This window comes from Raphanus sativus, chromosome 2 (genome assembly GCF_000801105.2).
Source record: "Raphanus sativus cultivar WK10039 chromosome 2, ASM80110v3, whole genome shotgun sequence".
In the NCBI taxonomy this organism is placed as follows: domain Eukaryota; kingdom Viridiplantae; phylum Streptophyta; class Magnoliopsida; order Brassicales; family Brassicaceae; genus Raphanus; species Raphanus sativus.
This window is the reverse complement of record NC_079512.1, coordinates 30,587,676-30,602,399: the sequence shown is the minus strand read 5'-3', so window position 1 is coordinate 30,602,399 and position 14,724 is coordinate 30,587,676. Positions and strand designations below refer to the sequence as shown.

Here is a 14,724-nt window from a genome sequence, read left to right as displayed (position 1 = left end):
ACAACATTTGCAAAATCTGGAAGCACATGAAAGTTCTGTTTCATCTGAAAGATATACTATTTAGAACCAAAATGTTAGCTTCACATATCCATCAACATAGATAATATTAACGTCTAGCAAGCAATACCGTAATTAATTAGAGGACTTAACTAACTCTCTCATAGAGATAAGATAGATAGAGCTAATGTTGAGTACAAGAAAGTTGAAGCTTCTTGTTTCATATTAGTGAGTTAGTTGTGGTTAAATATTTACTGTGGATTTCTATCTCTCTCTCTAGTTCGTTGGTAACATAGATTTTTCAAACATCATTATAAGGTAACATTTTTTCTTAAAACATCATTTTATGGTAACACATCATTTTATGAATAGAGTTTAACTTAAAACAGAAACGTAAGAAAACTATCTTTTTTTAAAAAAATTTATTTACCTCCCAAAAACTAATTATTTATACTTTCTGTGGTTAAAAAAAATCAATATTTATTCGACTTCTTCTGCCTCTTCATCTGCTTTTAACATAAGCACAAAGCCACAAAAATATAAATTCCGAACTCACTCCCATTGAAGGAGAAGAGACACAATCTTCTTCACAAACTCGACGGCATAATCTTAATCAACTCATCACTCTTTCCCATCCAATTTCTGCTATTTGCTTGGTAAATTTTGGTTTTCTTTTGATGGGTTGTTTCCAGTCCAAAACTGTTAATCTCCCTTCTCCTGATGACCCATCAGTTCCAAACAAACCAGAATCAGGTTTCGAACTCTAGTTTCTGTCTATAATTCTTTTTTTTTTGTATTTCTTGTGTTAAGTTTAGACTCTTAAGTTTTTTTTTTTTTTTGCCAAATTCTGTCTTATTTCTGTTGTGGGTTTGGTTTTAATGATTGTGGGTTGATGGAAAATTACGTTTAAATCAGGAAAGAGATTGAAAGTTCAAACCTTTTTGGGACTAAACCCAAATAAGATTAGCGTTTTTGAAACTGTTATTGTGTTGCAGTAACTGAATGCCACCAAGTGGATCAAGAGAATCAAGTTCCATGTTTCAAAGAGTTTGAGTTGAGTGAATTGGAGAAAGTAACAAATGGGTTTAGTCCCAGTTGCATTGTCTCTGAAGGTGGAGAGAAAGCTCCCAATGTTGTTTACAGAGGTAAGCTCCAAGGAAACCGTCTCGTCGCCATCAAACGATTCTCTAAACAGTCCTGGCCTGATGCTCATCAGTTTGTGGTAAGAACCAAAATTTTGAGATTCTTAACATTATGTTCATGCATTTCATGGATCATCAAATTCAGTATCTAGACGAAGGAAAAGTAGGTAACTTTAAGTTTGCAAAAGCTACTTTTAATCCCATGATTCTGACTATATTTTACGGACCACAGTTTTATTAGATTCTCTTTTAGCTTTATGGGTTGCAGATACCTTAGTAAAGGTGTGGTCTTTAAATGAAAAAAGAAAAAAAAAAGCATGCTTTGGAACTTTCATGTCTGTAATCTTTGTCTGAAATGAAACAGTTGATCTAGCGTTGACCAAAATGTTTGACTTGTGGAGTTCAGGCTGAGGCTACCGGTGTTGGAAAGCTTAGATTCAACAGATTGGTTAATCTGATTGGTTTTTGCGCTCAAGGAAACGAGAGACTATTGGTAGCTGAGTATATGCCTAATGACACTCTCTCAAAGCATCTTTTTCACTGTAAGATGACTTACTACTTTCCCTTTTGATCTTCTCTTAAAAGAGACTTTGCTTGACGCTCTCTCTCTCTCTTCTTCTTGTGTAAGGGGAGAAACAGCCACTTCCTTGGGAAATGCGTCTCCGAGTAGCAGATTTTATAGCACAAGCACTTGATCACTGCAATGTCGAAAACCGAAAGATCTACCATGACTTGAACGCGTACAGGATCCTATTCGATGAGGGAGGTGATCCTCGTCTATCTACTTTTGGTCTCATGAAGAACAGTAGCAACGGGAAAAGCTATAGCACCAACTTAGCTTATACCCCACCTGAGTTCTTGCGAACAGGTAGAGTCATTCCAGAGAGTGTTGTCTACAGTTATGGAACTATTCTTATAGATCTTCTGAGCGGCAAACACATTCCACCGAACCATGTAATAATGTCTCTTGACAATAATAATCTTGTTTTTTTCATTTTGTCATCTTGATATGTGATTAGTGATGAATGAATGTTTGAAATGTTTTCAAGGCTCTTGATATAATAAAGGGGAAGAACGCGTTGCTACTCATGGATTCATCACTTGAAGGGCAATTTGAGAAGGAAGACGCGACCAAACTTGTTGAACTTGCTTCGAAATGTCTTCAAAACGAGGCAAAAGATCGACCTGATACTAAGTTCCTTCGCTCTTCAGCAGCACCACTGCAAAAGCAGAAAGAGGTTAAAAGAATCATTACTCAAAATATATATGTTTTTCTTTAAAGTTATTAAACTTTTGTGTGTTGTGTGGTGTGTTTAGGTTGCATCTCATGTCTTGATGGGTCTGCCTAAGAATACTGTGATACTACCAACTCTGCTTTCTCCTCTGGGAAAGGCTTGTTCTCTGATGGACCTTGAGGCTGTTCACGAGATTTTGCTTAAAACTGGTTACAGAGACGACGAGGAAAGAGCAGATAATGAGGTTACTTGGAGAAACATCTCTAACAGAGTTCTTTTTTTTTGGTTCTGATTTTGTCTCATTTTTTTTGTCTCCATCCACAGCTTTCATTTCAAGAATGGACACAGCCAGTGCAGGAGATGCTTAGCGTAAAGAAGTTAGGAGACGCTGCTTTCACAGACAAGGACTTCGAGAATTCAATAGAATGTTATTCAAAGGTAACACTAAAAAAAACTAACAACAACAACAACAAAAAAGGTCAAATGATTTGATTTAGTTACAGTTTTTTTGGTTTTACCAGTTGGTGGAGATGATGGCTGTTGTTCCATCTGCGACTGTGTTTGCGAGACGGTCATTCTCCTACTTGATGACGGAACAAGTAGAGCTTGCACTGAGAGACGCAATGCAGGCTCAAGTTTGCATACCGGAGTGGCCTACTGCGTTTTACATGCAGGCTTTAGCGCTTTCAAAGCTTGGAATGGAGACTGATGCTAGTGATATGCTTAACGATGGTGCTGCTTTTGATGCTAAGCGACAACAACAGAGCAGTTGGCGTTGTTGAAGTTTGAAGGAACAGTGCAGAGCAGAGAAAGAGAGAAGAGAGTCCCGAATATTAGTATGGGTCCTTTTCAGAAACAGAGTTACTCCGTTGAGAGTGTTCAGAGAGAAACTTGTGAGGGATTGAATGTTATGGTGGATTAGGGTTTTTATTTATGTTATATATATAGTATGAATAAATAAAGATTTAATGTTTGTGTGGAAATCTGATTTTTGATTGTTTTGCAGTATTGCTACAGAAAAAAAATGTAAAGCTTGAGAAATTGGCTATGAGAGGAGGTTGAAAATTTATTAGGTAGAAGCTCATTTTGAAAATGGGAACTTTATAGTTTACCACCACTACTTCGAATCTGGGCCACACCATTTATGTCTCTAGTTTGCTACGTTTAAAGCCCGAAGATTGACCGATGAAACAAATGAATTAATTTGTGTGGGAAAACAAAAATGTCACATCCGAAGATACTCCTTCTGTTTTTTAAAGATGTATGTTTTAGGAATTTTTTTTGTTTCAAAAAGATGTATTTTCATATTTTCAATGTAATTTTTGTCAATTAATTATGAATAATTCTGAATCTCAAAAACATTAATTGCATTTCTTGAAATTTTATTGGTTTAGAAATATAGGAAATATAAAATAACAAAAAACTATGCACTAATAAATAAATTTTAATATGTTTTATTAAAAAGTATGAAAATCTCAAAACATGTATTATTTAAAAACAGAGGGAGTATAAGCCAATGTGCTACATGATGGATGATGAGTACCAACAACTAGGAGTAAGCACAAATCTAAAATCTAGATTTTTAGAAGTATTCGTGATCTGGTTTATCTAGTACAAGTAATAATTTTTTTTTGATTTGTAGCCATCCGAAGATTTGGTGTCTCGAATATATGAAAAAATTGAATTTAAAACTTGATATCTGATCTGTACAAATAAAATAAAATTTTAAATAAAAAATATAAAATAATAAGAATAATAATAATACTTATTACAAAATTATCTTTTACTTTTTTAAATTATAATAACTAATATAATAAATTTAATAAATGAAAATATTGTAAAACTTTAATATAACAAAATATTTATAAGTTATATATATATATAGGATTTTCGTTTCTAAAAATATTATTATTTGTGATTTGTTTCATTTCTTATGAATATTACACATAACAATTTGCTTTGCTTCGTATAGTTATGATATCCAATTTTTTCTCTTCAAATCGAAAAATTTAATATTTACAAATAATTTGGACAGTCCTACCAACAACTAGTCACACATTTGAACACGCACAAATACGCACATATGCATGCATTGCGGTCAAACAAACAAAAATGTACGCATGCATGTACGGTTAAGAAAAGGAAAAAATCATTGATTGACTGAGACCTTAACTTGGTCTTCAACCTGTCGGGGTTCTCCTTTTCAACATCGCCGCCTAATAGGCTTTCTACTGCTAAGATTAACTTAAGTTGACGGCGATCTACAAATATCACGTAACTATTTTGCCTTTCGATAATACTTCCATCTTTGTTGAGTATGTCCACATGAGTTTCTAACAGACTTTAATAATAATATTTTCAATATAATTTAGTTAATAAATAATTTTAAACCATAAAAATAGTAGTATAGATTAATCATAAAGTAATACATGGACAAAAAGTATCTTTAATTTTTTTTGTTGAGGTTCTGAAACCACAACCATTTCTTTGTCTCTCTCTACTTTTTTCAATTTTTCAATTTTTAAATAACCAGATATTGGTTTTCATCCCTTCGTTGGTGTTGTCCTAAATTTCAAAATTGTAGATCTTTTGTGGTAAAAAGTATACATTGTCGGGATCGTAGACTATTTAGCAAAAACAAGAAGCACGATGGATGACCATAATGGTGGGTTGGTACTTGGTATATTTGATCACATCTATGATATTTATTTTCCATGTCAAGAACAGTTGTAATAAGATAGATGTGTGTGTATAATATATAAAAAGATTATGCAAACGTTTTATTGGTTTATAAAAATAAATTAATATATGATAGTTTTGTTCGTCGGTGGTATCGGTTCAATCTATTAGATATCAGTCTTGCTCTTTAGCGGGTGATTTATTCGGTTTGGTGTACATATTGTATCTAGGGCTAGCATATTTCCATTAAATTTGATTCGATTCGTTATTTATTTGAATTCGATCTAAAAATCTGGATATTTATAAGTTTCCGAATCAAATAAATATTACAAATCAATATCCATTAAAACTAAAATAAATCACAAACACTAAAAAAATTTAGAGGCGGATATCCGATCCACTCCGACTTATATACAAATAGATGTATATCTATAACTAAATATAGAGTTTTAAATGTATAATTTTATATAATTATTATTTTAACATACATTTTTGATTTTTTTATCAAATTACTTATAATATATAAAATCAAGAAAAGTATAAAATATTTATAGAAAACTACCATTTTCTAAAATTTTATTAATTTAAAAAATTCACAAAACACATAATTTCATTAATTTTTAGTTTATCTTTTATATTATGCAAAATATGTTATAAGAAAAATGAATTTTTATAATGTTTTGTAGATTTTACTTGTATTGAATAAAGTGGATAAAATATCAGTAAATATCCATGAATATTTACAAATATCTATAAATTTTTCGGATATCCGAAAAGGCGGATATCACTATTTTTTGAAATAAAACAAATCGAAAAAATTAGATGTCTATGAAATACGAAGCAAATCACAAATATCAAAAAAAATACGGTACTATTCGAATCCATACACACCCTTAGTTGTAGCACAATTTTTTAGCATATATAGTCCGAGTATCGCTCCTCGTGTAGTCGTGTATGAGTGAGTTGCTTTTGTTGTAAGGATTATTCCCAATGTGTCATTTTCCTCTTTAAATCCTTTATACTAGACGTATATATTTTATAAATGTAAGGTCAAAACCAATGAAAATCAAAAACTATTTTTTTTCCAAACACTTGTATTGCATTGCATTGAAAAAGGGGTACAACTGACACACAAAGGATCAACATCAATCAAGTAGAAGCTTATACAAAAAGATGGCTAAGCCAAGAAGGAAAACGAGAAGCTATGTAAGATTGATAAAGATCCTTCTTGATCACACTTACTAGCAATGAGCTTTGCGCCAATAATGTGATGATGAGGATGGAATTGGACTTTCCAATCTACTATATTATGCAGCCAGGCTAATAATTGAGGGAGTAAAACTTGAGAGATGGCCAAGCTGATGGTTTAGATATGGCACCTATAAGATCGTGGTCATCACTAACAAAGATAATAGCATTAAGTTAAAGACTATTATAAATATATTTTTTCTTACAATAGGTAAAATACACATTTGACTGATATGAATTTAAACCCGAATATTTTTAAAGTATATTAGTAAATAGTAACCCCATATTGTCAAACGTATAAAGTACTATTGTATAGACCCTTCACCCTTATATGACTAGTGTTGTCAACATAGAATGTCTGTTATCTTATGTCGTAGGCTCCTTCCTTATGACGTAATTACTTGTGTTTTTCATTCCAGGGAGATCCTTTTTTATGCCGCGATAATTATTTGCCTAAAAATGCAAAGCTATATATATATAGATTTCTGGAATCGTGAACAAGAAAATACACTAGTTGGAAGAAACGAAAAACACGATGACCAATTGACCATTATGAGTTGGTGTCGGTTCATGGCTTAATGCTATCAATGTTCAGAAACTAGTTAGGTATTATTCTATTCTCAGATTTTGCGTCTGGTGTCTAATAAAAAAATCGGAAAGTAATCACAGATTAATTGGTGATTAGTTTATGTAAGAAATTCAACGTTGTTTAGTGTTAGGTAAGCCCCTCACCAAAGTCACTTAGAGCCTGATTAACTCTGATCTTTTAATGGAGTTTCTAAACTCATGATTTGACATTTTTTTTGATCAAAATGATTTGACATTTTTTTTACAATTTTCGACTAAAAAACAATTTTTATATTTTTTTTATTTCAGAAACAGTTTTTAGGCTTTTTTAATTAAAATCTAAAAACTAAGAACCCCAGTTAAAAAACTGGGGTTAATCATAGTCTTAATTAGGTCATGGTTTATAACTTGAGAGAGAAGAATGTGTGTGTGTGGAGTTTTTTAGGTTTATTGATGATAAAATAACACTCTTCACAACTTATCAATGGATATAACCCTTTTGGTATGAATAGTTTATCAGTCTGGACATGGATGTTCTTATTTGGGCATAATCTACATTTCTTTGCTATGGAAAATGCTGGGAAGAGCAAACAAGGGATCCAAACCTCCCTACCAATCTATGATACATGAATAGGAAAAAGATTCCCCGACAAAATCCCTTCCCTATCATATCCCATTTAAGTTGGGCCAACCTCTTTCTAGGGTTCCATACTTTGGGACTTTATGTTCATAATGACGTCATGCTTGCTTTTGGTACTCCCGAAAACGCTAGTGGATCGAATGACAAAGACATTGTTGAAAAAAGATGGCTTTTTCCGGATGAAATGAAAATAGGATTCATGTAATATAACAGACAGTTTGGTAGCTCGCAAGGCTCATAACCTTGAGGTCATGGATTCAAATCATTTTTTCCTTATATAAAAAATATATTAATAACTCAATCAAAATTAAATTATCCACAAGAACACCAATTTTTGTTATGCTTAATATATTTAATTTGGAAATGCCCTTATTTTAACTTTCACAACATTTTACCTAGATTCGAAAAATCGAACAGGAACTAACCCAAAATACATGAACCAAAATCGAAGCACAAATTTATAGTATATAATTGGGTCTAAATTTCCAATATCCGAAATAATTAGAACTGAAAATAATCGGCTCGAATACATCCGATCCGACAAGAACTGATTTATATTCGACCAAAAATATGAATATCCAAAACACCATGATTTTATTTGTTCTTGTTTGTATATTTTAATTTATAATTTAGTTGAAATATCTTTTCATCAGAAATCTTCATTATTATTTTTGTAACATTTTCTAGTAATCTGAAATTTCAAATGTCAACTTTGGAATTTGAAAATGTTTAATTTCAGTTACTAATAGTTTTTTGTTATATAACAAATTTTAAGATAGACATGATGAGTTTTGACAAAATTTTGATGAAATTTTGAGTTTTTAGATTTTTCGGATTCTAAATACCTGAAGTTATAGATATTTTTTAAGTGTTTTAGTTATAAATCTGAATCGATCCAGATTAGAGAAGAATCAATTCAAATTTGAACCTAAGATTTTCAAATATCTAGTTAGGTTCAAATGTCTAAAACTCCAAACACATGTTTTAAAAGGAAACAACTCTTTTACTGTTTTTTCTGGTAAAATGCTAAAAAAAATTATCTTCTTTTTGACAATTGCTTTACCTTTTCTTCGTAATCTTGTCCGTTAGAACCATGATCAATCATATTTGTATTATAACTTGAGATTTTGGACATAAAATCGATAAAATAGAATACTTTTTAACTCCAGCCGGTTAACTATCTGAATAGTGCCAAATCGACGGTCAATTGCCCGTGCTACGCTTTTCCGGCAATTTAATGGACGTGGACAGCGCATTGCTATGTAATACCTTTTTTTATTTGTTCAAAATTGTATTTCCCTCCATTCTAGAGTAAATTATGCAGTGAGTCGTAGATACTCTAAGAACATCTACAATATATTACTCTAAATTTTACGTGCAACTCTAAAATAGAGTAAAGTTTTACTCTAAGATCATCTCCAACACTACTTCATAATTTACTCCAAATTGAGAAATAGAGTTGAAAATGGAGTGGAAAATGGAGTGACGACTAAAAATAAAAAAATATTGAGTAATGTTTTTTATTTTTTGGTCATCACTCTATTTTCCACTCCATTTTCAACTCCATTTCTCAATTTGAAGTAAATTATGGAATGGGATTGGAGATGCCCTAATGCATTACTCCATTTTTATTCCAAAAATTGTTAATAATTATTAATAATATCTTATACTTATAAAAATCTACCAATTAACCTCAACTATTTATGTTTGCAAAAATGCCTTAAAATATAATTTATTTAAATTAAACATTTATTATTAAAAGGTACAAGAAATTAAAAAATAAAAATAAAACATAATATATAAGTTGGTTCAATAATAAGCATTAGAATATTTTCCACAAATGATCAACTAATTCATTTCGCAATGAAAAAAAAAAGTTCTTTATCTTTGATATTCTTAAATCGAGTAAGAAATTTTTGAAATCGGACATTTAAATCATTTATTTTATGTTATTTTTATTTTTATTTTATATTATTTATGTTGTTTAATTATATTATGCATTTTATGTCAAATTATTAAATAATGAAATATCTTGTTTTTCATGTTATTTTATCATTTTAAAATATTATTTAAGTAAGAAATAAGAACATTAAATATTTAAATGACTATTTTATAAATTAAAAAAGTTCAATCCCAAAATGGAATAGTGTGTAAGATTAATCCATAAATAGAGTAACTCTAGTCATTATTCCATTTTGGAGTTGAAAATGAAATGAAGTTTGAGAAGATTTTATTTCAAAATAATATTTGGAGTAGAAAATGGAGTAGGGTTGAAGATGCTCTAAGACACATAAAATATGGGGTGGAGAATAAAATCCTATTGTATGTTTTATTTTTATTATTTTTTTCTATCTGATAAAATATTTTTATATGTCACTTAGGATCGAAAACATATTTACGCATGTTTCCGCCGACACTATAGTGCATGTATGATCATTATCTATGATATTTATTTTCCACACGAGGCAAAACTGTTCTAATTAGTTAAGTGTTTTTTAATTATCCTGAGTGTGTATTAAGATGCATCTTCAAAATCATACTAACGGTAAAAGCAACCGTCTTGTTACTTTATTGGTCTCGGAGATACTCGTTGAGACTATTGCTCTATTAGATATCGGTGGTATTCCTCAACGAGCTGGTTTTGTCAGATTGGTGTCTCTCTACTTTTTGGTTGTTAAAGAAGCAACACACATTGTTTTATGTTTGCGAGATGAATTTTAGGCAAAACAAGAAAAAACTGAAACCTTGAAGTCATCTTTGTTTTTTATGTTGGATATTGCATCTGGATGACTATTTAAATATTGCTCGTTTGGACACAATTGCACAACCATCTAAATGATGCATCTCGATGCAAAATTCAAAACATCTAGAAAATTAAGATAATTTAAATGCCAAAATATGTAGAATTTGGAGGTAACATTTATATCTTAAAATTAAAAAAAACTTAGATACTCTTCAATGGAAATATAAAAATAACCACTTTATATTAATTATTATTATGATGTATTTTAAAATAGTAGATTTAGGTTTTCCTTGAAAACAAAAAATCACTTTTGCAAAAAAAACATTTTTACAAAAATTACGAAGTTGAGTTTTTCAATAAAATCGACAAAAATTCTGAAGTTAAGTTTTTCAATAATATCACAATATTATGTTTTTTTCATCAACAGTTTTTACAAACAAAATTTTTTTTACCAAAACCGCAAAATTGGATGCGAAATTACAATATTAAATTTTTTCGTTTTTCGCCAAAATCACAAAATCATATTTTTTTACCAAAACTGGAAAATCACAAAATCGACTTTCCAAAACCTGCAAAAATTGTAAAACGAAGTTTTTTCTTTACGCAAAATTACATTTTTCTACCAAAACTATAAAATTGTTATTTTTTCAACAAAACCATAAATTATCTTTTCTCATAAAAACAATAAAATTGTATTTTTCGCCAAAACCATAAATCCACATTTTGACCAAAACCTAAAAACTACATTTTCACCAAAATCGGAAATAATGATTTTTCAGCAAAATTGCAAAATTAAAGTTTTCTGCCAAAGCCATAAATTTGCAAAATTAAGTTTTACATAAAACTTACATTTTATTGCTGAAACCACAAAATTAAATTTTCTCGCCGAAACTTCCAAAACTACAAATGAAGTATATGTGATTTAGGTAATGTGAGCTCTAATAAGTGCGAACTTTAAAATTTCTGCGTATAAATTTCAAAAATCTGATATTTTTGAAGTAGATTCTTCTAGCTCATTTTTTATTAGAGTCGGTCGGTCTGGTAAACAAGCTCGTTAAGCACTGACTTCCACGGTAATTTATACTCCCTCTGTTTTATAATAAGTGTCACTCTGAGTTCATTTTTGTGTTACACAAAGAGTGTCACTTTACAATTCCAATGTAAATTATACTAACTTCCAGCTGAAAATTAATTGCAAACTGCATTGATTTTATAAATAATTTTATTTATCTAAAATACTATTGGTTAAAGAGGTATAATTAATTACAACTTACATATATTTCAACAACTTTCTTAATATGTGTGAAAAATGTCACAACGACACTCTTTAAGAAACGGAGGGAGTAATTATTTTAGGGGCCAATGTACAGAAGTATAAGCTGGTTCAGTTGGTTTGAAGTAGGTAAATGTTAGTTGACACCCGCAAAGCCAGATCATATCTTTTTAATTCTTTTTGTTTATAGTCAAATGTTGTACTGTAAAAAAATATATAATCATCAAATCAAATCACCTTTTCCACATTTTGTAATATTATATAAATAAAAAGGTAATACTTAATATATTAGCTAATAAAAATCAAGCAAGCATCATTGCTTTTATTCATATTGTTTAATCAAATACTGTACTAGAGAAAAAGAAATAAAAATTAAAGAAGCAGTAGAATCAAGTCACGATTTCCATATTTTTATAATACGTGAAAGTTTATGCACAGAAACTAAGAAAATATGTGATTTTGTATATCTCTAAAATAAATACACAACTACTTATACATCTAACCATATTTCAATCAATAAAAAAATAAATTAGAAAATATTATTAATAAATTTTGTATTAAAATTCTAAAACGACATTTTTAAACAGATTTTTTTCCTACAACAATAATTAAACTGAAACAAAAAAAATAAGAATCAAACAAAAATAAACAATTAGAGAACCTTATTTCAGAAAACAAAATCCAATGTTTAGAGGTTGTTTTATTTCTCTGTTTTTCAGTTTTAGCAATTTTCAATGGATATATTTATGTCTTAATTTTTTTTCCATCTTTAAAAAAAAATCCACTATCTTGACCGGCTTCTTTATTTGTTTGGTAAAACATTTTTACAAGCATTAACTCCACAAAGATATCACTGCATTCAGTGCCAAAATGAACACCATGCTTCAGATTAGGACTGAACATTTTATCTGTTAAATTTGATTTGATTTGTTATTCGTTCCGATCCGATCCAAAAAATCAGATATCCGTAAATCTCTGAAACAAAATAAATATTAAAAATCAACATACATTAAAAGTGAAGCAAATCACAAATATGTATAATGCTTTGTAAATTTACTTGGATAAGATATCTATAATATTTACAAATATATATAATTTTTGGATATCCGTTATTTTTTCAACTAAGATACGAAGTAAATCATAAATACCAGAAAATATGGTACTATTCAATCCATGTCTACCGCTAATTCATATAAGCTATTAGGTTGGCACAATAAACCATCAAACTATCATTATTTATAGACCAAACCTTGCCTCAAGAGAAATCACATCGGATATGCTGAATTTGAGTTCATATTGCTAAAACGCTTTTAATGCGATTCCCTAATGGATTTGTGATAATGGTTTGACTGTATTATCATTCATGATGACTCTGAAAACTTCGCATTATCTGTTGAAAAATCAAACAAGCAATGAATAAAATTTGGAAAAGTAATACATAAATGGAATTCGTCAAAGTTTCGTTATCCCTGTCTAAGAAGTTGAAAGCTATTTTGTCTCACTCATGCTGTCGTGGAAGAAATAGTTTTGGCTACAATAAATCAGAACCGATTTTTATGACATAAAAGTTACTTTCTCCGATTTCACAAAAAAAAACTAAATTAAATAAAAATTAACGATAATATGTGTTCAAATCACTTAATAATGTTTCAGCGGTGTTTTGAAACCTAAATTTAAAAACCCGCAAAAACCCGCAAAAACTTGAAACCCAGTACCGGTTGAACTACTGGTTGAACCAATAGATAACTTTTACATTTTCTAAAACTTTTAGTTATTTTTTAGATTCTCTTTTATATTCTAAATTTCCAATCAAAAATTAGTTTTTTCGGGTTTTTTTTCATCGTTCTTCTTCTTCTGCTAATTCTACTGGCTCTGTATCTTCTGTTTCTTCTTCCTTTTTTCTTTTCGATTTTTTTGTTTATTATAAATCTGTAGTAAAATATATTCTAAGTTCTAAGTTTTACAACTCTGTTCTTTGCCGATTAACAAATAATTTTTTTTTGTTTTACATGTTTCTAACTTAAATAGTCTATGCTATTTTTTGATAGTTTGTATATTAAATAAAAATGAAAATATAAAAAGTAAAGTTAAGTATTTTCTAAATATTTCTTTAAAATATAAAATATATACATATCCAAACATTTAGAAAATATTAACTTTAGTTTCTATATTTTTGTTTTCATGACTAATATATTATTATATAATAAAATTAATTTATTTTTTGACCCGCGATACACCGCGGTCGACTCAATGATCCAGTGATCCGGTTAGTAGTCCGGTTCAGTGTCCGGATTGGCTTTCAACGCATTGTGTTTCAGAGATAGTTGTGAACTTAATAGATAAGCATTGATTAACGATATATTGTATTAACAGGTAATGGGTTTATAGCTTAACTGTGGTGTAAGAATCCAGGGTGGATGTGGATCCAATACTATCATAATTTTTAGTATTTGATGTTTGTTTTGTATTTTACGGATATTCAATTTTTTGATTTGCTTTGCTTCGGAAAACTAAAGATATCTGATTTTCTGGATATCCAAAAAATTTATAGATATTTGCGAATATTTACGGATATCTTCTCCACTTTGTTCAATACAAATAAATTTAGAAAATATACAAGTTTGTTTTCAAAAAATATCTTTAAAATAATATAAAATATAGAATAAAGATTAGTGAAATTATATGTTTCATAAAATTTTAAAAATTAATTAAATGTTTTAATAAAACATAAATTTTTAGAAGAATTATAGTTTTTATAAAGAGTTTTTATAAAGAGTTAATATTATTTTCTTAATTTAATATTTATCTAAGTAGTCTTATAAATAAAATTAATAAAGTTAATGTTGAAACAATAATTATATAAAAATATATATGTAATTGTACATATACATATATTTGTATAAATGTCGGAGCAGATCAAATATATGACTTTAATATTTTTAGTATTTGTGATTTGTTTCGTTTTAACGTATATTGATTATTAATATTTTATTTGCTTCGAAGATTTACGGATATCCAGATTTTTTGATAAAATTGAAACGAAACATATCAAATTAAATTAACTGATAAAATGACCAGTCCTAAAAACTTGTGTTATATTTTAATAAGAAGAAAAAAAAAAACTTGTGTTATAGGCTTATAACTGATCTGTGGTGAGCGTGTTATAGGCTCATAGCTGATCTGTGGTGTGTGAACTCGTG

The 14,724-nt window shown here is 29.3% G+C and overlaps 1 protein-coding gene across 2 annotated transcripts; it reads left to right on the top strand.

The window, feature by feature from the left end:
- Positions 1-501: 501 nt before the first annotated feature.
- LOC108824712 (serine/threonine-protein kinase BSK2) lies at positions 502-3,357 on the top strand. Of its 2 annotated transcripts, none has more exons than XM_018598110.2 (8): positions 502-750; positions 993-1,219; positions 1,546-1,681; positions 1,768-2,093; positions 2,189-2,377; positions 2,457-2,618; positions 2,699-2,812; positions 2,878-3,357. In XM_018598110.2, the coding sequence occupies exons 1-8, from the start codon at positions 675-677 to the stop codon at positions 3,154-3,156; spliced, it is 1,509 nt and encodes a 502-aa protein (XP_018453612.2). In that variant the 5' UTR covers positions 502-674; the 3' UTR covers positions 3,157-3,357. The 2 variants fall into 2 exon arrangements, with proteins under 2 accessions (XP_018453612.2, XP_018453615.2); XM_018598113.2 differs by having other exon boundaries at positions 504-750; positions 2,896-3,357.
- The last annotated feature ends 11,367 nt before the right edge of the window (positions 3,358-14,724 follow it).